The sequence below is a fragment of the Girardinichthys multiradiatus genome, chromosome 7 (assembly GCF_021462225.1).
Source record: "Girardinichthys multiradiatus isolate DD_20200921_A chromosome 7, DD_fGirMul_XY1, whole genome shotgun sequence".
NCBI lineage: Eukaryota > Metazoa > Chordata > Actinopteri > Cyprinodontiformes > Goodeidae > Girardinichthys > Girardinichthys multiradiatus.
Genome location: NC_061800.1, coordinates 35656850 through 35681006, shown reverse-complemented (window position 1 = coordinate 35681006; position 24157 = coordinate 35656850). Strand labels below are relative to the sequence as shown.

The 24157-nt window shown below is 37.5% G+C and overlaps 1 protein-coding gene across 1 annotated transcript; it reads right to left on the bottom strand.

Annotated features, from left to right (window-relative positions):
* Nucleotides 1-9241: 9241 nt before the first annotated feature.
* LOC124871622 (melanoregulin-like) lies at nucleotides 9242-23301 on the bottom strand. The gene is made up of 5 exons (XM_047371070.1): nucleotides 23020-23301; nucleotides 22620-22875; nucleotides 17822-17912; nucleotides 11857-12023; nucleotides 9242-11369 (listed from the first exon to the last, which is right to left on the bottom strand). Exons 1-5 carry the CDS (start codon nucleotides 23094-23096, stop codon nucleotides 11292-11294), a joined length of 669 nt encoding a protein of 222 aa, XP_047227026.1. The 5' UTR covers nucleotides 23097-23301; the 3' UTR covers nucleotides 9242-11291.
* Between the last annotated feature and the right edge of the window lie 856 nt (nucleotides 23302-24157).

Here is a 24157-nt window from a genome sequence, read left to right as displayed (position 1 = left end):
CCATGTCCAGTTCCCGTGAAGCTGGCTCTCTTCTGCCCCTCCCGTCCTGATGTTATGACTCTGCCACCTCTGGCTCCCAGGCCATGGTGCCCTCCTTATCTGCTCAGCCTCAAGCTTCCTAACACAGTATTTTTCTGCTTCTTGCTCTCACACCAGTTACAGCTAAAAAAAACACTCACTTCATTTTTATTCATACATCACAATTGATTAACATTACCCCTCTTTATTATATTTAATAATTGTAGAAATATAGAAAATTGTCACACATTTTTCTTTGATTATACTTGTAGTTTTCTACTTCTGAAAAAGATAAGACAGTTACAGTTAATGTGTGACTCCATACAGGCCTCTTCAGTCCTCAAGTCCAGAGTGCGAAGATATACTCATTTTACTGTTTCATGACATCTTATCCATGTAATATCCTCATTATTTATTTGATACTCTAAAGATTAGGCTCTCATTTCATCATATGTGATTGTTGTTAAACTCAATCATAGTGATACACTTCTGCAAAAAAAAGAAGAATTAAAACATACACCAAATGGGCCCCCCAGATTTCATAACTTTAAAATGTGAACATTTACTGCCGTTTATCTCATTGATCTAAATATGAGGGTTTAATTAATTTCTGCATGGATACATGGAATGATTTCACCTCATTTTGACAAAACCCATTCCGGACCCTGAAACAGACCAGAGAACTGTACCTTAGCATGGTTACAACCGCTAGTTTTGGCACGGTTCTGAACCCTAGAGCAGTTCCCTGGCAGTGTGAATGCTTGCCCGGGCCAGTGCACCAAAAGCAGGAAGAGAGACTTTAACGTAAGAACAGTGCATTCGAGTAGATCCAAAGAAAGGGTTTAAAAATGTCTTGTGGGGCCACATGGAATAGTGAAGTAGTGCAGGCTCACAGCTATATTTGAACACCAAAGTAGCAACAAAAACCCAAGAAGATGGACTTTCTTCTTCTTGCTCTTTTTCTTCTCAATCAGTGAAATACTGGAGCAAAACTGCCCCCGAAACAATCTGTTGCAGCTGCATGATTTTGTTTGGTCTGCTCTAAAAAATCTCTGTGTAAAAGCAAAGGTGTAAATTTGATCACTTTTACTGATCCCGGGACCAATCCCTGGACCAATCCCTGGATTGGACCAGAAGTGTGAATGCACCACAGCATTGAAATAAATGACTCCTAGCATGTGGTGGACAACAGTGCATTTTAACTTACAAGCATAATGAGTGTAAACCTTTAATTTAATTATGTCATATGATCGTTCGAAAAGTTGTGTTGTGTTTTTACAATTTTAGCCACAACAAAAAGTCAGTAAGGATTAAAAAAGAGAAACAAGCTCTTAGATATATCTAAAGAAAAAGAGGATGTTTATTTAGAATTATATGGAGTACAAGACTTGTTTCATTTTTGTTGGTCCATGTTATTGGCCAACGTTTTTAAAGATGCTGGCTGCAATTACACAAACTACCTCAACAAGAAGCAACATTTACAGGCCTTGCTAGTTGTAGCATATTTATCTTTTGTGCATGGCCCTATGAAACTCTCAGCGTGTTGTAATAAAAAGAAAGAGGGCTTTAGAGATTCTGGAGAAATTATACATGGATTAAATGGCAAATGCCAATTGCAGGATTTTTTATTTATATATATTTGCACTTTTCTCTTTTATTCTTCTTCTAATATCAGTTCTGATTAAAGACATCAATATTTCAGCAAGTGCTGAGTTGGAAACCAAGCTATAAAGACCAGACTATGAAGTCACTGTTCTGACTAATGCTGATGAAAAAAAGAATCATAAAATCAGGATTAGAAAATTAGTATTCCAGATCTGTTTCTGTCCACCTTCCCAGCTGCAGTGGATTTATTTCTTGTTATACACACACATACACAAATGTATTTGGATTTGATGTTTTAAACACAGAGTTGGACTATTTTAAGGGATGAAGAGCATGTACTTATACTGTATGACGTTTATGCCCATGTCTGCAGCCTTCTGCCTGTGCTTTTGTACAAAGAAAGGTCTACTCCCATCTGCACCATTATTACATGGTGTCAGTCAAGATAATTGTGGAAAGAAGGATCCCCTCATCTTAGGTTCACCTGAATGCAGCATTATATAGAATGGATACAACCTGTTGCTCCAGACTCTGATTCATGTGATTAGAATGGTGAATGACTTTCAGTCTGAGGCTGTTTTGTTTTTGTGATTGCAGGCTAGGTAGTGAAGGTGCACATCAGATGAGTGTTGAGAGTTAACCCGGCCAGGTTAATGATTCATTGTCTTTTATGTCCTGAAAAGAACACAAAGTTGTAGACGGCAAAATTCATATTTAAAGTCTTTGTACTATTAGATTTTCTTCAGTGTTTTTCCTTCTTTTACATGTTTATTAATCATAGCCCAAAATCCCAAAATGATTTTAAATCTAGGAATAATATAGTTATCTTAATTTCTCACGAAGCATCTACTGAAAAATCGTTCTGGAGATTTGAGCACCTTCGCTCTGCTGGGCCTTAAACAGAATGCATTGCTGTAGCTCGCACCCAGGATAAACAGCTTCACTATTCCACCGCAACGGCTTTTGTGACATATCACTTTCCATGGTAGCAATGAGTGTTTTACAGATTCTAACTGAGATATGCTCACAATGGAAAGAATAAGTTGCTTTTTGGAATACTAATCCTTTGTTACCTTCTCATTTGTTTTCACTTTTTATGCATTTGCCCGTTTTCATTTGTTTTGTGTTTAAAAAAACTGTTGCACACTGTACATTTTACTTCAGGGACAATGCATTACGAGTTTCAGACAAGCATTCAGGGTTATTTGGACAAATCTGCTGAAAAGGCAGACTTTAGTGGTTTTGAATGCATAAAAGAAATTTCTTGCTCATCTCTAATCAGAGGACGAACACGTCCACACATGTCAGAGTCTGTTTGGCAGTTATGGAAGCCAAGGGCATAACAGCTGTGTGAGATCACTCAAACATCCCAAACCACATCAGTGAACACTGTGACTTGTGCACACAAACAGTATCTGCAGTGCACGCAGTCACAGTTGCATCTGGATGCATCCTGTACTCCTGTGTCAGTTCTGGTTATTGGTCCATACAGGGATCTACACAGCTTATGAGAATCAGATGTACATTTTTAAAGTTAGATCTAAACCTATCAGTGATCCTGGGCAGCAATCCTAAAATAGGGGAGACGATCAGCAACCAAGCAGCACAGACAATCTGATCACAGCTGTGGAACCAATGCAGTTAAATGAATAATAATTACAGTCAAGGGAAACCCTATTATCTGATTTAATTGTGTTTGATTTGAGGGGAATAAATCAAGAGCATTGGTGGACCCGTTTAATTACTCTTCCACCACTGATGACCACAAGCATGCTGCACACACCCTGCCCTGCCTGCAGATTTCCTCAACCAACATGTTTTTCTGTATCTGTCTGTGTTCCTTGATTATTATCTTCTGGGTGACCTAAGAAACTAAGAATGGCTGTAATATGCAAAGCAGCTATTGTTTTTTATTATTAAAGTGAAATAATTTATTGCTGTTCCTTGATGTCCAAACTGCATTATAGATTCTGAAAACCAATTTAATAGCATGTGTTAACCCTCTGGGAAACAGAAGGCATGCAAAATGTTAACCATTGCTATACAATGATTTGTAAAAAACTCTTGGTGGCGCAGGGGATTAAGCACATGACCCATGTATGGAGGCTTTAGTCAGGCTGTGGTGGGATCGGATCCTGGCCGATTGACGTTTGCTGCGTTCCCTTCTCTGCTCTCTGTCTCCTGTAAACCTACTATAAAATGAAGATCACTGGTGTCTAAAAAAATGCCTTCAAAAAGTAATAATTTATTGTGCTTGCAAATGTTACTTCTAAGAAATGGTGCGATGGGTTTGGAAAGCTATATGATTGTTCACTTTTTGTTTTAAAATTTACATTACCTTCTTGTTCTCTCCAATAAAGTATAAAAAATTAAACCATGTCTGTTTTCTGTACTGACATTAATGACGAGAGAAAGAATAATGAAGCATAACGTTCTTTTGCTGAGAAGACCTCTGACTTCTGACCATCAGTCTGAAGTCAAAGAGGTCAGCACATCTTCGTTTGGTTTATTTGTTCTTCTCTAAACATCCGTTATAAATAGCTGTGTGTGCACGTGAACTTATCTATATGTCTGTTACTGTCTGTGTGCATGGGTGTAACAGTGTCTTATCAGAAAATACCCAGGGAGATAAACAGTGGAAGCTATGAGAGGAGTTAGATGGGGTCATCTGGAAAAGCCCGATGTCTGGTCCATTAAGAATCTGGGCTAACCATTTAAACCTGTAGGGCTGCTTTTCTAGTTAAAGGTTGGAAACCAGTTGGTTGGAGCATCAGTTTGATAAGCCTTCATTATAGAACAATTATTGAACTGTACGAGACTAAAACAACAAAACCACAATGATTAACTTAAAGCTTTTCTGCCGTTCATCTCATTCTGCAAAAACATGCATGCGATAACGAAAAATTAAATACAGGTAAATAAAAAGACACTGGACTAGTTTTCATGCAATAATGTTGGAAAAGCAATGCTACCTTAATTACCTTAATTACACTAACATAAACTGAATACAGCTGACATATGAGATCTTAAGACAGTGGAGAAAAAAGTTAAAAACATATTTATTTTTTTACAATATTACTGATTACAATCTTGAGATTATTAGCAAACTCCTACTAATCTGTAAAACATGTAACTCATGCATTTTTTTTATTCATAGTGTACGATTTAAGTTTATCAAGGGGGCTAGAAACATTCACTTGGTTACCCATCACTTTCTGATTTCTTTGGACTACCTTTAGCTTTGATTAGCTTTAACGTGCTATTATCCTGTAGAGATGATGGGAGTGTCGGACTGCTGTGCAAATTCTCCTGCAGCCATTCCCAAAGATTTAAGATGGGTTTAAAATAGGACCTTCTTGGTCCGGTACTGTTGTTTCAAATCCATGTGTGAAAATGATGCCTCGTGATCCTTAAACCAGTCTTTTACAATTTGAGCCTAATGAATCCTCACATTGTCATGTTGGAATATGAAGAAATAATTCACTGATTAAATAACCTGGTCATTCAGCATATTTGGTCAGTCAGCTGAACTCATTCTTTCGGCACATAACAATGCCTAACCTAGACATGACCAACTGCAGCAACCCCATAGGTTAATCAATATATAATTTCATGCACCTTTCTTCTTACTGATCAGTGGTTTTATCAAGTCTACACTGCTATTAAATCCCAATCCATTTAGTTCCCTTTAAATTGTAAGTTTGTAAATGTTCTTATTTTCACTATTAAATATAGTTTAGTTCTGTCCACCAAACATTTTAATGAATGCAAATGATGATTGCTCAAACGTTTTTCTGACCACATTCCTTCCATGAAGAAGCATTATCCCTCCAGTTATTAATAATGTGTTGGATAGTTCTTAGTCACATTTTAGCAGTTTTAGCTCCTTAGATTTAATCTTTGCTTGATGCATGTTAATAATTTGACACCGCTAAAGCAGATTAACTTCTTTTCCATGACAATAGGATGTCCTCAAACATGGATCTTTAAGAAATTAGAAGCTTTTCACTGTATCAGCTATGGATAAATATCTAAATCATCCATGCAGTAATTATCTAATGGAAGGCTCTCATCCGTTTGTTTTGTTAATTCCAAGTGATTACTTATTATCAAAAAGTCAGTGCATGTTTATCTTGTCACCACACACGATGAACTGGATCGCAAGAAAGTATATAAGATAGAATTATTTCAAGGCTTTTTACACATCTTTACCAGTGGGAATCATAAGCCTGAAGTTTGTGTTTAAATATAAAAATTTTATAATTACCTGCTTAAAGTATAGATGGAAATATCCCTCTGGACCAACCATGAAGTGTATCATCACATAGGCTTTGACATTTACCAGCATGAACAATTAGTCACTGTCGCTAAGAGCACTGGATGATGACTTAAATATATATATATATGCCTCTGCTTTATAAGTTTTCTACACAATAAGGCACAGATTGCAAACTCCAGTCCTTAAGGGCCAGTGTCCTACAACTTTAAGTGGTTTCCTTGGTCCAACACACCTGAATAAAATGGCTGAATTACCTTAGCTTAGTATGCCGTCAAGTTCTCAAGAGTCCCTCAAATGACCTAATTATATGATTCAGGTGTGTTCAAGCAGAGACATACCTAAAGGTTGCAGGACGCCGGCCCTGGAGGACTGGAGTTTGACGCCTGTGTTATAAGGTTTTACTGAGAGACAGCTTGCACTCTGAGCCAAGTCTGCTTACTGGTGTTCATACAGACAAAGGAGGGTCTGAGGGAGTAGTGGCATCAAGCAACACATGAGAAGCAGGTGAGGACAGATGAACATTAGGGGAAAAACTGTTTTATAGAGAACACACATGTTGAGTATATGATGTTATTGGTATCTGTCCAGGACACATTATGCTTGTCAAAATCTATATTTTTGTAATTTAACATTAGGGTTTTTTGATTGCTACAGAAATGAGAATAGTGTATTATGTAATGACAGTGCAACAAGTGTGAAAAAACTTAAAATATTACAGTTTATTAAGCAAATAAACAAAGCTTTAATGTAAACAACTTTATCAAGCTTCTTATTTATATTTTGTTGTATGTGACTTTGTGCCTGTATGAAGGCCAAACTGACAAACAGCTTAACCTCAGGGGCAACTGCCTACTTAAACAAACCACAGTAATAGTTTGTAATTGTGACTTGAAGTTTTTATTTAATTATTTTAGATGTTTTCTAGAGGTTTTTCATATTTACGTCTGTATGTTCCTGGTTTTTAAAATTTTTTTGCCTTGTCTTTTTAGCATAGGTCAGTTAAAGAGGTTTAACTTTGGAGGTAAATTTGTCTCAATATTATTCAATCAAACAAAAAACTAATCTCAATCAAAAAAAAAAACTAATCTTAATCAAAAAATATTAAGTTGTGATCAAAACTTTCAGAGTTGTAACATTTTTTTTTTTTTTTATGGAATATTTTATTTTGAGGAGAAAAAAAAATTGTTTGAAAAAACTTTTTTTGATTTAAATTACAAATTTTTTCTCATGAAGAGAAAAAAGTTATTTGCAAAACATAAACTTTTATTTGCGCATGTCAAAAATCTTTGGTTACGACTCTAGCTCTTTTGGTTTTGAAGCTCTCTGTTTTTGGTTGAACTCAAAGAATTTTGAGTTCTGGGAACACGAACTTCCTGGGCGGGGCCTAAAGACGAACGCTGTAAGACGTTTCCCTATTGGTTAGCGCTGACTAAAGCGGCCGCTCGAACTACAGGGCTTGTACAGAAGAAAACTGCGGTTAAGTGAGCCGACAGTCAGAAATACGCGGTCACGCCAGCCTACACTAGCTCTCTTAAAGATTAGCGTCGCGCATACAAGGCGCATTACGGTAATGGAGCAGAAAGGACGCAGGTTCTGGCAACGGTTGAGAAAATAAGAGCAAAACAGAAAAGGAACCTACAGAACATTTATATTAATTACACTTTTACAACTTTCACATTCATGTTTTATGGAAAATAATAAATATTTAATATTTTACTAATAAATATTTAATATTTTACTGTTACAGTTTTGGAGAAATACCTTGTCAAAGTACCTCAAAATGCTTAACCAGCATATGCTTTTGCCTAACTTTGAGGAATTTATTTCTCCAAAACCATGAGAGGTGACAACACAATTTCTTCAGATTTTATTAGAGGGTTATATAAATTATAACCAGAATTAATATTTAATAATTTTACTGTAAAGGTTTGGAGAAATACACAACTACCCCAAGTGTAGTATAAAACAGAATCCATGTCAGGCAGACGGCATCCCACAATTCTGTGTGTTGTCCTCACAACCCGTGATACTTCCTTCCTCTCCTGTGCAGTTCCCTCACCACACTGTCATGCTGAGACACAGAGTGCTTTCCACCGTGGCCCTGTAGACATTTGTAAGCAGTTGAGGAGAGAGAACAGTCTGTTTTCATGTCCTGATGAAGAAGAGCTGTTGTACCTTCTTCAACAGGCGAGGGCCGTTTCCGGTCCAGGAGAGGTCAGAGGAGACCTGGATGCTCTTGCACTTTAAGTTGTCCAGACCACTTCCCACAGGACCTCATCGACCTCACCAAAAAGAAGCGTTTGTGGTACTTTGTTGGGGTAGTTGTGTATTTCTCCAGAAATCTACAGTGAAATTATGAAATAATAATTCTGGTTATAATATAGATAACCCTCTAATATAATCTGAAGAGATTGTGTTGTTGCCTCTCTTGGTTTTGGAGAAATAAATTCCTGAAAGTGGGACAAATGCATATAATGGTTGAGCATTTTGGGGTATTTTGACAAGATATTTCTCCAAAACTGTACAGTAAAATATTAAATGTTTATTATTTTACATAAAACATGAATGTGAAAGTTGTTAAAATTTAACTAATATAAATGTTCTCTAGGTTCCTTTTCTGTTTTCCTCTTATTTTCTCAACCGTTGCCAGGATCGGCGTCCTTTCTGCTCCATTACCGTAAAGCACCTTGTATGCCCGACGCTAATCTTTAAAAGAGAGCTAGTGTCGGCTGGCGTGACCGCGTATTTCTGACTGTCGGCTCACTTAACCGCAGTTTTCTTCTGTACAAACCCTGTAGTTCGAGCGGCCGCTTTAGTCAGCGCTAACCAATAGGGAAACGTCTAACATCGTTCGTCTTTAGGCCCCGCCCAGGATGTTCATGTTTCCAGAACTCAAAATTCGTTGAGTTCAACCAAAAACAGAGAGGGTCAAAACCAAAAAAGCGAGACTCGTAACCAAAGATTTTTGACATGCGCAAATAAAAGTTTGTTTTGCAAATAACTTTTTTCTATTCATGAGAAAAAATGAGTCATTTTCAAACAATTTTTTTTCTCACCAAAATAAAATATTCCATAAAAAAAAAAAAAATAATGTTACAACTCTGAAAGTTTTGATCACAACTTAATATTTTTTGATTGAGATTAGTTTTTTTTCCCATTAAATAATGAGACAAATTTACATCCATATTTAACCAACAAAAAAACAAACAACAAAAACACTCCTCAATGAAAAAACAAAAATGGACAGAAATAGCAGAAAGAGTCACGTAAAAAAAGAACAGATTACAATGATTTCCTGTTCAGCCTATATGCAATTAAATACACTCCAAAGACAAGATATTTAATGTTCAAACTAATAAACTTTATTGTTTAATTGCAAATATTCACTCATTTTTCATTAGATTCTTGCAACATGCTCCATTAAAGCTGGAACAGGGGCAGGTCACCTTTCCTCTTAACAACACTCAGTAAGCGTTTGGGAACTGAGGAACTAATTATTGAAGCTTTGAACAGTCTGGGGTCTCTGTTGTATTTTGCACTTCACAATGCACCACACATTTACAATGGAAGACAGGTCTGGCATATGTTGCCCTAAAACCAGTATGTACATTTCAGGATTAATGGTGTCTTCACAGATGTGAAATCACCCATGCCATGGACACTAACACACCCTCATACCTTCACAGATGCTGCCCTTTGAACTTTGCGCTGATAACAGTCTGGATAGTCATTTTCCTCTTTGGCTCGGTAGACTGCTGTCCATGATTTCACAAAAACTATTTGAAATGTGGACTTGTCCATCAGTCCACAGCTCACTTTTCCACTTTGTGTCAGTCCATCTCAAATGAGCTCAGGCTCAGAGAAGTCGGCAGCTTTTCTGGGTTTTGTTCAAATATAGCTTTTGCTTTGCATAGTAGTTTTAACTTGTACTTTTAGATGTAGCGACCAACTATGTTAGAGAATGAGATTAAGGTCTGAGGGATGATGTAAGCATTACACATAGAGATGCACACACACACTTGTAGGTTTAATGAGAAAAAGGTGTATCCAGTTCATGTCTTTCAGTGCCTCAATCCCATTCTGCTCCCTTCCCCCCAGCTCCAGCATTTTCCCTCACTTAGTTCCACATCTGTTTCCCAAACCTGGGAAGGGACCTTGGAGAGAACAATATCAGGGTCAGACTTAACTTTCTCTTTCTAGGTGCACATGTGTGCGAGCGAGGATGAATTTGTGCACCACACATGGCAAACATGGATTGTATGATCACTGGCTCAGATTATTTGAGGCTGGTGATTGTGCATTTTGATGTATTTTAACTCTTACTGCCAGCAGTTATCCAAGAAAAGGGCTTGGTTTCAAGCTACAATGAGACGTTTTGCATCCGTCCTGCATCAATCTTTCAGAAAGGACATTTCAATTTCCCAAGGCTGGCCTAGATTAATGAAAGGCTGCACATATATTTGACCTTCTATTTATTTATAGTTTAGAAGTTGAAAATGAGCTTCAAGTATGGCAAGTTTTGCGCTAAAACTTTATTTGTTTCCTTTTTAGTTTAATTTCTGGATAAATAGTCAAATGGTGAAAAGTAAACATATGCTGCCACCTGCTGACAAAAAGCAATTTCAACGTTGAGGAAGGTAATTCTGTGAAAACTACAATTTAACATCCCACACTTAAGTATGGGATACATCTCAAAAAAATAAAAATTAAATGTCTAGATAACTGAAATAAATAACCATTAAAAACCTTATGAGCAAAAAACGTTTTTAATGTTTATATTTTTTCACTTTTAAACAGATGCATTGAGTTAAAAGCACCTACATTTACTCAGCGAGTATTGAGTTTTGAAATAAAAAAGACAAAATCTAAAATGCCATAAATCATAATTTGCATTACAAAGCTAATTTGACTGGTTTTGTCAAAGTAGCAAAAAATACTGTTAGAACTTTTGAACTTGCAGTTAACTTTAATCTGGAAGGTTATATATTTAGATTACGGACACCCCTAAATAAAATCCAATAAAAAGTTGTGATTCAGGGGTGCTGCAGAGCGCAGAAATCTCCATCAAGTTTGTGATTGTAATATGAAGAGGTTCAACATGTATAAATGATTGTGCAAGGCAGGGTACCTCCTCCGTTGTTTTTCTTTGGACTTTGGCTGCATTTTTACTAATTTCCATCATAGCATTAGATTAACTTTAGAGTTTTAATTCTGACAGAAAAGAATTGGTAAAAAGAAGTCAGCCAAGGTCGGCAATTACTCGGAATGACTGATCAGAAGCAACACATCATGCAATTTAAGAGCTTTAAAAGTTTTTGCGCAGCACTGTATGCAGACATTTTTGATATGCTATTTTAACTTTTTTCCTTGTTGGTGCCTATTTTGTCTCTCAGCCTTCCTTTTTGGGATATTTCTCTTTGGCCAGTTTAATGAAGTCCTCTGCACTGTCCAGTGACACCAAACGCTCCTAAAGGAAACACAAAGGGTAGGAAAAAAAAACAATCACAAAAAAGTCCATAACCGCAGATTAACATGAAAACAGAATATCTGTCCTTAACATTTGACAGATTTTTGGCAAATCTCCAATGTTTTTCATTGACTCTGCAAATAGGTCACAAAATAAACTGAACCTAATCTGTAGAGGGTTATTGAAACAATAGTGGGTGTAAAACACCAGAGACAGAACAGGAAATTGATGAAATTGGCTTTTTTTTTTGCAAACAAAAGCAATTTTTTAAAGATGTATTATTGTTAACTATTGTTGAAGTTGAATTACAGTTACAGCTGGTCTCTTTGAGAATGAAGTTTTGGTATGGGGGCATAATTTCTGAACCCCTTATATGTCATTTCTTGTACATAGAATCATACAAAGTTAAGACTTTTTACACTAAATCATAGAAATATAGTACAGGAAAACAGACAGATTAAGAAAAGGTTAGTATAAATCTGCATACCATGACATAAAGGTATCTATTATGATGTTCTGTTCCATTAGGGAACAGAGAGGTGTGGTCCAGTAGCTGTTTGAAAAGGTCGGCAGCTTTGCCAAGATGTTCTTGAATTGGACTGAAGTGGCTCTGTCTGTGAACACACAGGAGGGAATCCACCTCACACTGATAACCTGCAGAGACACAGGGAGAAGAGTACCGGAACTTCACTAAGAAACAAAATGTCCCATTTTCGTCCCATTTTCGAAATCCAAGTGTCAACAATTAAAAGTAAAACTTGTGTAAATCCAGTTCTCCTTCTAAAGTCTCAGACTGCGGTTTTGTCCCTGTTGAAACACTGCCACTGTCATGGTATAGTGGAGGACTTGATCACAAAGAGGTGTTTCTTCCATGTCTCTCTCTGTCCCCCTCTCTCTCACTCTCCAAGAAAATCAAATTTCATTAGTCCACAAATGAAGTTAAAGTATGAATATTTATTGAACACATAAAGAAGGGGATTTTAAGTTACAGAAAGCCAAGAAACCAGCTCAAACCTATTAGAATTTAAAAAGCATATCTGCTGGTAAGTGCTAATCAGTATCAGCTGGTTTAACACTAACTGCTGGCCTATAAAATGGTTTCTCATTACCAAATGATAACATTGCAAAAGCAGAAGGTACATTCATAAAAACAGGAATTACAGCTGCAAAATACACAAATGGTAATGGTTACATTTAATTCAATTCAATTCAGTTTATTTATATAGTGCCAATTCACAATACATGTTGTCTCAAGGCACTTCAACAAAGTCAGGTACATACATTCCAATTAATCCTAACCACTGAACAGTGCAGTCAGATTCAGTTATTTATTCAAATTGGATAAAAGGTTTTTCTTTCTAAGGAAACCCAGCAGATTGCATCGAGTCAGAGACTTGTAGCAGTCATTCCTCCTGAATGAGCATGTAGCGACAGTAGACAGTCACTGGTGTTGACTTTGCAGCAATCCCTCATACTGAGCATGCATGTAGCGACAGTGGAGAGGAAAAACTTCCTTTTAACAGGAAGAAACCTCCAGCAGAACCAGGCTCAGTGTGAGAGGCCATCAGCCACGACCGACTGGGGGTTTGAGAGAACAGTGCAGAGACACAAAAAGAACAAAGAAGCACTGATCCAGGAGTACTTTCTATGGGAAGGAAAAGTAAATGTTAATGGATGTAGCTCCTTTAGTTGTTTCACCTAGAAAGAAAGAACAGATAAACTTTGAGCCAGTTTTCAAGGTTAGAGTCTGAAAGAGAGCACATAGAGTTAGTCACAGTAAGAGCTCAGTCAATTGCCATGTCTAGGAGAGAGAAAGGGTTAAACACTAAAAGACAGGGCCATGTGGATTATCTGTAGAAGGTGAGCATTAAGTTGTTGCCAGCAGATGCTTGGACGATGCCCCTCTCCAGAAAGGTGTCACGGGTAAACACAGAGTCAGGCCAGGTGTAGCTTCTAGGAAGAGAAAAGAAAGAGAACATAAAGTTAAAAACTGAAATAACGCAAAATTATTAATATTAATATTATTATATTAATATTATTAATAATGCAAAATTGTGAGAATGTAGCGAAGAGGGTGAGAGTGGTCACTCCAGTGTCCTCCAGCAGCCTAAGACTATAGCAACATAACTACAGAGTGATTCAGTTTCAGTTTATTTATTTATATAGCGCTTATTTACAACAATAGCATCTCAAGACACCCCACAAAGGGTCCGTAACGGCACGGGGCCGCCGGGGAGGCCAGACCAATCCACCGAGTGCCATAGCCCGCCCACCCCAGAACAGGCTACGTGTAGGGGCACTAAGTAAAATAATAAACTGATAAAGTTTATCCATCTAGGGCCCACTGATGGCCATTGTTGTACTAAAAACCACAAGGACTGGGATACCTCTCTCTGTCAGACTGATTATAACCATTGGAAAAGAGAGGGGGTCATACAGGTAGCAGAAATGGAGGGTGTGTTTGCACCTCAACCATAACTAAGCTGGTTTAGGCTAAACCTGACACCCCCTTACTCCATCCAACAGGGAGGGAAGAAGACGGAGGTAAAAAATAAGGAAGATAGCTCAGGATAAACTAAGCCACTCTAACTATAAGCTTTATCAAAAAGGAAAGTTTTAAGCCTAGCCTTAAAAGTAGACAGGGAGTCTGCCTCACGGACTAAAACTGGGAGCTGGTTCCACAGGAGAGGAGCCTGATAACTAAAGGATCTGCCTCCCATTCTACTTCTAGAGATTCTAGGAACCACCAGTAAACCTGCAGTCTGAGAACGAAGTGCTCTGTTAGGAACATATAGAACAATCAGATCTCTGATGTATGATGGAGCTAGATCATTAAGGGCTTTATATGTGAGGAGGAGAATTTTAAATTCTATTCTGGATTTAACAGGGAGCCAATGAAGGGAAGCTAAAATAGGAGAAATATGATCTCTCATTTTAATTTTCATCAGAACTCATGCTGCAGCATTTTGAATCAGCTGAAGGCTTTTAACTGCATTTTGTGGACATCCTGATAGTAAAGAATTACAATAGCCCAGCCTTGAAGTAACAAATGCATGGACTAGTTTTTCAGCGTCACTCCTGGATAGGATATTTCTAATTTTTGCAATGTTCCGGAGGTGAAAGAAGGAAATCCTAGAAACCTGTTTAATATGGGGTTTAAATGACATGTACTGGTCAAAAATAACACCAAGGTTTTTTACTTTATTACCGGAGGTCAATTTAATGCCATCCAGGTTAAGTGATCAACTAAGCAGTTTCTTTTTTAAAGACTCCGGTCCAAAGACGACAACTTCTGTCTTGTCTGAATTTAGAAGCAAAACATTTAAAGTCATCCAAGTTTTTATGTCTTCAAGACATGCTTGTAGTCTATCTAACTGGTTGGGTTCATTAGGATTTATGGATAAGTAAAGCTGAAAACAGTGAAAGTTTATCCCATGCTGCTTGATAATTTGACCTATTGGAAGCATATATATAGTAAAGAGAATTGGCCCAAGTACTGAACCCTGTGGTACTCCACAATTAACCCTGGAGTTTAAAGATGATTTATCATTTACATGAACAAACTGGAATCTGTCAGACAAATAAGACTTAAACCAGCCCATAACATTGTGCTTTAAAGTACGCAGATCTAAATTAAACCAAGGAGCCTGCCTACTATGAATAATTACCTTCTTTTTCAAGGGGGCTGCATTGTCTAATGCACTATGCAATGATAAAGTAACACTATGAACAAGAGAATCAATTTGTGAAGGGGCAGAAACAAAGTTATTGCTTTTCTGTGATAATGAGGAAATTAAAAGTGGAATAGATTCTTTAAAGGTTGTTACAGCATTTTCTGATAATGATGTACTATAATGACATTTTCTTTCAGGTGTGGAGTACTCGGTTAAATTAAACTCAAAGGTTATTAAGAAATGGTCAGACAGGACAGGGTTATGAGAAAATATTGTCTTTACACTCAATGCCATTTGTCAGCACAAGGTCCAGAGAATGAAGACAAAGGTGGGTAGGTTTGTTAATGTTTTGTGCAAAGCCAACTGAGTCTAAGATAACATTAAAGACTATATTTAAGCTATCTCTTTCAGTGTCAACATGAATGTTAAAATCCCTCACTATAATAACCTTATCTGTATTTAACACTAAATCAGATAAAAGGTCTGAAAACTGATCTAAAAATTGAGAGTAATAGCCTGGTGGACGGTACAAAACAACAAACAGAAGTGGTTTTAGTGCTTTGCAATTTGGATGAGGAAAACTAAGGATTAAATATTCAAAAGAGTTGTAGCTATTGATTGGTCTGGGACTAATCAATAAAACGGACTAAAAGATGGTTGCTACTCCTCCTCCTCGCCCAGTATTTCGAGGAATGCGAAAATTTAAATAATTAGTAGGAGTTGACTCATTTATAGTAACATAATCCTCTTGCTGCAGCCAGGTTTCTGTGAGGCAAAATAAATCAATCTGATTGTCACATATCAGGTCACTAACTAGCAAAGTCTTTGAAGAGAGAGATCTTATGTTCAGTAAGCCACATTTAATTGTTTTCTTTTTCTTTTTAGTTTGAGTTGTGTTTATTTTTATGAGATTTTCCTGATTTTCTCCTTTTAGATTGTTTTTTAATCTATTCAATTTTGGCCGTGGGCGAGACACTGTCTTAATAGGGTAATGGGTGGGTAGCAGTACAGAAGCTGCAGAGAGAAGTGTTAAACTACAACCCTGCTTCCTGGTCTGAACCCTGGGTTGTCAGAGGTTTGGAGAACTAACTTGTCGTCACTGGTCCGATCGGGGAGGGGACCAGAGAAAATTACGGAGTCCGACATTGTTTTGGCAAACCTACACACCGAAGCAACACTAACTTTGGTGACCTCCGATTGACGTAACCGGGTGTCATTACCGCCAGCGTGAATAACAATCTTACTGTATTTACGCTTATCCTTAGCCAGCAGTTTCAGGTAGGATTTGATGTCGCCCGTTCTGGCCCCTGGCAGACATTTGACTATGGTCGCTGGTGTCTCTAGTGCCACGTTTCTGACTATGGAGCTGCCAATTACCAGAGCTGGCTTCTCAGCGGGTGTGTCGCTGAGCGGGGAAAATTTGTTAGAAACGCAGATGGGTTGGTGGTGATCTGTGGGTTGGGATCTAGGACTATGCTTTCTACGTACCATCACCCAGCCGGCCTGAGGCCCCGACTGCACGGGCTCTGCTGGAGGACTGCTACGGGGAGCTACCCTCGGTGGCTCCGTGCTGGCTAAGGGGCCTCGGCTATCTTGTTTTTCAACAGCGCGGAGCTGGGCCTCCAATTCCGACACCCTCGCCTCCAAAGCTACAAAAATGCTACATTTATGACACGTCCCATTATCACTAAAGGAGGCAGAGGAGCAACTGAACATCTGACACAGAGAGCAGGAGAGAGGAGGAGACTCAGAGAGAGAAACAGCAGAATGGGTAGCCATGGTGGAGCTAAAGCTAAGCCAGCGACCCCTTACCACTACTAGAAAAACCCTATAAGTCCCAAAACGTTAAAGGTAGCAACAGAAAATATGTGTTTTAGCATGTTTATGTATTAGAACATGTAAGAGATATCACAGTAGAGAGAAATCAGATCCAACGAGAGAGCCTTCATGCACCAAACAATCCACAGAGTGCTACAGTGAAAACAGGAAGTAACACTTCTTAACATCTGACTGTTGCACTGAGGACTCTTGAAGCCATAATCAGGAAGTAGAAAGAATATAATTTCACCATTACCAAGCCAAGGCCAGGTCTCTTCATAAGGTTTCTGACAGAGGAGTCAAAAGAATACTGAAAAGTTTTATTCAAGAGCCAAGAAGCACTTGCATAGATCTTCAGAAAGACCCGCATATTGCAGGTACCTTTTTTCCCTTGAAAACATGGGAAATGCACCAACCCCAGCGGCATTGATGCACACTCAATGCACAAGACTCCTCTGCTAAAGAAAATGCATGTTGAAGCTTCTTTAAAGTTTTCTGCAGATGTTTTTGAACAAGCCAAGGATAAATTCGGAGAATTAAGACTGGTCAGATGAGACCAAAGCAGATTTGCTTAGTGTGGGCTGTCTTACAGCATGTAGTGCTAGCAGACTAAAGCTGAAAGAAGGCTGAATGGAGAAATGTCCCATAAAGATTTTGTTAATCTAAAGCTGGAATTAGAGTGGATTTCCAGCCAAAGAAACTCTTAAATGGTTTTAGAAAAAGTAAGTAAAACTGTTACTTTGGACCAGTCAGTAACCTGACTTGAAATCAGCCTGTGTAGAAGAGTCAGTCAAAATCGCACTTGACCAATACCTGTGACTAGTTGCTTCATGGAAGAGATGTCTTGAAGTTGTGATTACTGAAAAAGTTTTTTTTCACATAGTATTTAATACATTTCTGTAACTGTTTTTAATAGTTATGCCCTGCTTCATTTCTATTTAAAAGTGCACTGAGTCTTACCCAGCTGTAGCAGGATCTTTTTCCATCGAGATCTGACCTCTCGTCTGGCATAACGCAGTGTGTGGATGTCATAATTCAGCTTCTCCCATTCCTGGAGACAAACAAAAAGCACATGTATGTAAATGGGAAATGGCCTGCACTGTATAGCGCTTTATCAAGTCCCCGTACACCCCAAAGCTCTTTACACTACAATCAGTCATCCACCCTTTCATACACACATTCACACACTGACAGTGGTGAGCTACAATGCAGCCACAGCTAACGTAGGGTAGACTGACAGAAATAGGGCCGCCACACACAGACACCACTAAGCCCTCTGACCACCATCATGTTTATAATTTTGTTCTTCTTTCTTTTTTTTTAGATGTACAATGGAAGTAATAGCGAACAAACATGAAAAGAATCAGCTTTATCAGTTCAGGCAATCCTCTGTGAAATATGACATATTTATTTAAAATTGTGTAGCTGATGGAGCTTTTCAGCACAGTCACAACACATAAAAGTTAAGGTGTAAATATAGAAAAAATACTAATTGAAAATTGCAGTGAGTGGTTTCAGTTTCAGAGTCTGGTGAATTTTTGCGTTGGTTTCTATAGCTCTCTGTTACATCACTTGGATAAATGAATGGACTTGAAATATCCCAATTTGATTCCCTCATTTTATATCTGAAAAGGAAATTATAATGATGGTTTTACATTTTCCTGAGCAGATTGTATTGATAGATGTTGAAAGATGCTCCAAAGAGTTGTTGTCTTTTACAGTTGCAGACCTTTATTTTGTGTGTGTGGCCTAATGGTAACACCGGTCTCACAGCATTCTGGGGATATTTAGTAAATATTTATTTGATCAAACAGCCCCACTTTTCCATCCAGGAATTGTTTTACGAGCATAATGTATCCTGTGTGTCCTGTGGCCTGCTGTTCTCAACACAAACACAATCACATGGTGAACACAGTCACACAGATAGACTGAAATATGTGAGCTCCTTGGTGGAGTATTACTAAGCTGCAGCACCAGCTGTTTGAGGCAACAATGTCTTTGCAGCTGTATCAGTCAGTTTGCAGGGTGACAAAGAGAAGGTCAACAGTAGTGCTCCAAGGAATTTTTATACATCTTTCTAGTCTCACAAATTTAAAACTGGTCAACAGAAACCAATAACTTAGTTGTCAAAGACAAAAAAGAGAACAGATCTATTTAAAAATCTATATTACAGCTGCAAGATTCACATATTGACGTATGGTTACACTTGGACTTAAATTCATTAATTGTTTTAAACATTGCCTAAAAAGCATCTTGCTACACCTTTTGCTTCTTGGTGAATTAAGATGCCATGTCATTTCGTGTGAGTTAATTGAAGGACCGTAGCGCAGATAGGAATGTGGGATGAACATTACAAAGTTTTATAACAAAAATGAAAAACTTACAAGAAAACACCATGAAAAACAGGACAGAAGCACAGACAGAAGTTGAAAACAAGAAAATGATGGTCATGGGAACGGGGAATACGGGATGATCTAGCAGAGAACAATATGGAAAATAAGATTCTGAGAGCCCATATACTGAGGGAGGTGTGGCGAATGACATCTGTGACCTCTGTGGTAATTAGGAGATAACATGGAGTGGCTGAGGTAGAAGGACAGCAGGGAGACTGAGGGAGGGAGATTTATTTACCCAGAGGGAGCTGAGTTGTTTCTGCACTCTATTTTGCTATCACACTGAAGCCTGCTGCAGGCAGGTAATGAATCCAGGTGGGTTTGCAGGTACAACAAAGGGGGGCAAAATAAAGCAACAGGATTCTGTCACTTCTAACTTTACTCTCAGACCATCAAAGAAGAAGCTAAATCCAAAAGAACAACAAAGATGAGTGATGATTTGGTCAACTGATGTGTTAATGCAGACTGAGGATTTTTATAAAAGAGGAACACCAAGCTTTAAGCCACCCTGCAATTAGAAACTGATCAATGGGCTGTTTTTTTGCTCAAAATTCCAAGTAAAACAGGAAAATATGTGGATGAGATCAGCTGTGTTGAGAATTTAGCTATGTTATAACACATCTAATGTGAACAAAAAGAATAGCTTAGTTTATTTTCATCCGTTTAAAGGCCAAATTGACAAAACGAACATGTTTATTATTTAATGACCTCATTGAAGAAAGAAGAATGAATGCACTGTGAACCACTTCATGTTGGGACTGTAAATTTAGTTCAGCATGTTTAGATAGTCAACAATGATTAATTAATGAATTAATCCAGTTTTTAAGTTTTACCGAATTTCCAACTAGTTCTTAATAAGAGATATTTTTTTAACTGGGCCTGATACAAAAAATATTTTTTAAACATATTACATCCGTGGGCACTCATAAAGCACATATAGTCACAATAAAATACCATATATGTTCAGATTAAAAGTACAGTTTTTAAAGTTAATAGCTTTAAGCAGATATTAATCATACTTTTCATTAAGCCCACATTTCTGTATTAAAAGTGCTTTTGTTTTGGTCTGATGTAATTTTCTAATCTTAAATTTCAGAAAATTATCATAAACATCATACTGTGTGTAATTTCTGTTTCACTTAGTGAATTGAGTTACTAAAATAATAAACAAACTTGTCATCAATATTCAAATTTATTGACTAGGTGTGTGCTGAGGTCACATTAGGGTAATATGCCATACATAACAACAGTTATTACATGAGAGTCAATAGTCATTACATGCATGTTATTTAAAAGTAAAGCATGCTGTGTCCCTGTCATCAGACGCACAGCTGCACAATCAACTAACTCAGAACCAAATCATGGTTTGCCTTTCACCTATTAGTGTTTTAGAACTAGTTTTATTATATTTATTAATATGTCACAAACAAAAACAGAATTTACAACAGTGTTGCATTTTTGGAAATGCAACACTGACATCAAATTATCATGGAATCTAGGTCAGTCATTTACTAATGTGTCAGCATGATGAAGAATGAAAGACCTCTTTGTGCAGTACCCTCTTATCTTGTTGAATTGTTTCATTAGAGTGCAGCAATTGAAAGAGTACGACAGAAAGATAAAATTTCTGCCAACAGAACAATTTTCTCAAGGCATCGAGTCTTGAAGAATCCTCTTCCTGTATTGCTGCATTTGAAGCTGTCCTGTTTTTGATTGGTGGATTTCAGAGATTTACAGAGCCTTGCAAAAATATTTATACCCCTGAAACCATTTTAAATTTCACCTTACAATCACAAATATCAGAGTGTTGTGCCAATATTATAGACCAACACAAAGTTGCACATAGCTGTGAAATTGAAGTTTTAAAAATTCAATTCACTTTAGTTTATTCATATAGCACTGTTAGGGTTTTTATATCTTTTGTATTGTTTATCACTCATGTAAGTGCTTTTCCTTCCTTGCATGTTACAGGAAGGGAGATGGTCACAAGAATGAATTATGCTTTTATGCTTTTATTATTTTATTAGCAGCATCTGGGGGCTATTCACCAGGTCCCCACTTCCCACTTCCTCTGTTTGTTTATAATCAAGACAAATTAACCCTAACCTTTCTGACCCCCCCCCCCCACACACACACACACACACACCCACACACCACACCCACCCTGAATGTTGTTTGAACTGTGTGTGACCAAGCATGTATAAATAAAGAGGCAGGAGTGTTAATACTTCGTAGTTTGTATTGCACAGCTACCCTTGCCGCAAGTAAAACTGACTCTGTGTCGTTCCTAACCTCTGAGTTGATTAAATAATACCTAACAAGCACCAATTCACAACACATGTCATCTCCAGGCACTTTACAAAGTCAGTTAAATCAAATCATACAGATTTCAAGTCAGGTACATACATTCCAATCAATCCTAATCAGAAAACAGTGCAGTCAGATTTAGTTTATTATTCAAATTGGTTAAAAAGTTTTTCTATCTAAGGAAACCCAGCAGATTGTATCGAGTCAGTGACTTGCAGCATTCACTCCTCCTGGATGAGCATGTAGCAACAGTGCACAGTCGCTTGCATTGACTTTGCAGCAATCCCTCATACTGAGCATGCATGTAGCAACGGTGGAGAGGAAAACTCCCTTTTAACAGCAGAACCTCCAGCAGAACCAGGCTCAGTGTGAGTGGCCATCTGCCACATTAGGTAACAAACAGCAATAATAAAACCAGCAAACACAGCAGATAGGTCAGGTATAAAGTTGTGGAAAAGCAGACTTAACTATAAAACAATATCCAAATGCTGAACATTTTACAAAGAACTGTTCAATCCTTCATCGGAAAATAGAAAGAGTCTGGGAAAACTGCAAAGGTAACAAGACATGGCCATCCACATAAACCATAAGAGGAGCTGCTGGAGGAGCCGCAAATATCAAAAACTCAGGTGGGAGAGTTTGTTGACAAGACAACTATGTCTTGTGCACTCCACAAATGTGGCCTTTATATGGAAAAGGTGTTAGAAGAAACCTCTTGCAGTTTTGCTTTTCATAATATGTTACCATAGAATGCACATTATATATATACATATGTATATATATTGATCATTTGGATGATTCCAAAAGCATGTTTCTTTTTTAACAACGTTTGATCCTAAAGCACTATGGATAGTCATGGGTTTCATTCTATGTTTAACAAGGGTACTCACACTATCTGCCAAATGATCATAAGAACACGTTCATCTACAAAGGAAACAATGTTTCTAACAGATTAAGAAAAAAAGGCCACAGTGTTTCACTTTTCATATAAACATATGTATATGGGTATCAATATTATGGGTATGTTGTGCTAATGTGTACCACATGCTGCCTGTTACCTCTGTAGCCTTATCAGCTTTGTCTCTCATGTTAATGAAAGCCTGCAGCTCTCTGTCCGATCCACATCTGATGAGAGATCTCTGGGGTCTGTTAGAATCAGGCCATTGATCCACAGTTAAGTTCTGGTTCTGGTGGTTGTTCCTCGGGTTTTTTTCCAAACACAGTGGTCCAAAGAGGCTTTCCTCCTCTGTCTCTGTGTCACTGGATTCACTGGATATTCGCCTTGGTGGTTTGGACCTTGAATTGGTCCTCATGCTGTAGGAAATATAAAAGAATTAGAGGAAATAAGTGATTTTTTTTTTGTGTGTTATTTGAAAATCCTTGGGCTGTTGCTTCTATGTTAGTCTTTTGGAATATAAACCGAACATTCATGCAATCATATTTTTCAGTTTCACTTACCGCAGAATAGCCTTCTTCTCCTCTCTATTCTGCATCAGATAGTAGTGACAGCAGCAGAGGGTAAAATTAGCACCCATTTCTACTTTTCAAAAGTTTTCAGCAGACAAACAACATATGTTTATTCCTAGAAAAAAACAAAACAATCAGGCTTTCTGCCTCAGCGTTCTTCCAGAGTCTAAATGTTTCCAAATGGTCCAAAAGTCCACATTTTCAATATCCAGGAGCAAAAAATCCAGGCCACGTCCTTACTCATTACATTCTCCTTCTACCCTGGCCTAAAAAGGACCCATCTCGGCCTGAACGAGAGCTGTCTGCCAATTGCATTATCCACGTGAACAGGAACAGGGGACAACAACACACAAACACAACAACACATTGGACAGTTCAGGAATGAATGGCACCTTTATTCACCAACTCTTGATGACACAGAAAGTAGAGACAGAGGTACAGGTTGCTAGAAATGTTTTCGTATTACAAGGGCTCACAACTTTTAGGTAAAATGTTTTCAGCAAAAATATCTTCAAACTATGATTATTTAAGAGCATTATCATAACCCTACAAGAGATAAAGCACTGTTGCTGTAAAATAATAATTAAAAAATTATGTTTTAAGCATACTGACAATTCCTTGGATTCACTTTCTTTTAATCTTATAAAATGCTGATGTACATTTTTAGGTGGTCTTTTTGAACAAAGTAGAGGTTCAGGAGCTAGAAATTATTTGATTACTAAAGCTAAGAAAGGAATCAATTAAAAGTCATGTGAAACTCTTTTAACTTAGCCTTTCTCAACTTCTTCAGGTCATAGACCTCAGATATTTAATGCAACAACTATTAACCCTTAAAACATGTTCTCTTTGCTTTATTTTCTCAGCGCAACAAAAGCATCTGAATCTAGAATATTTTTGTCATATTCAATAAATTTGAATATTATTGAAAAGTTCATTTTATTTCAGTAACTTAATTCACTAAGTGAAACACATATAGATTAATTAGACACAGACTGATGTTTCTATTAATTAATGTAAATGTTGTAGGCATTGTATTCGAATTGTCGCCTCTCCTAATGTAGAGATGTAGAGATATGAGCCTTGTACCAATTAATCTTCAGACCTTTCTGGGTTAATTGACGAATTACTT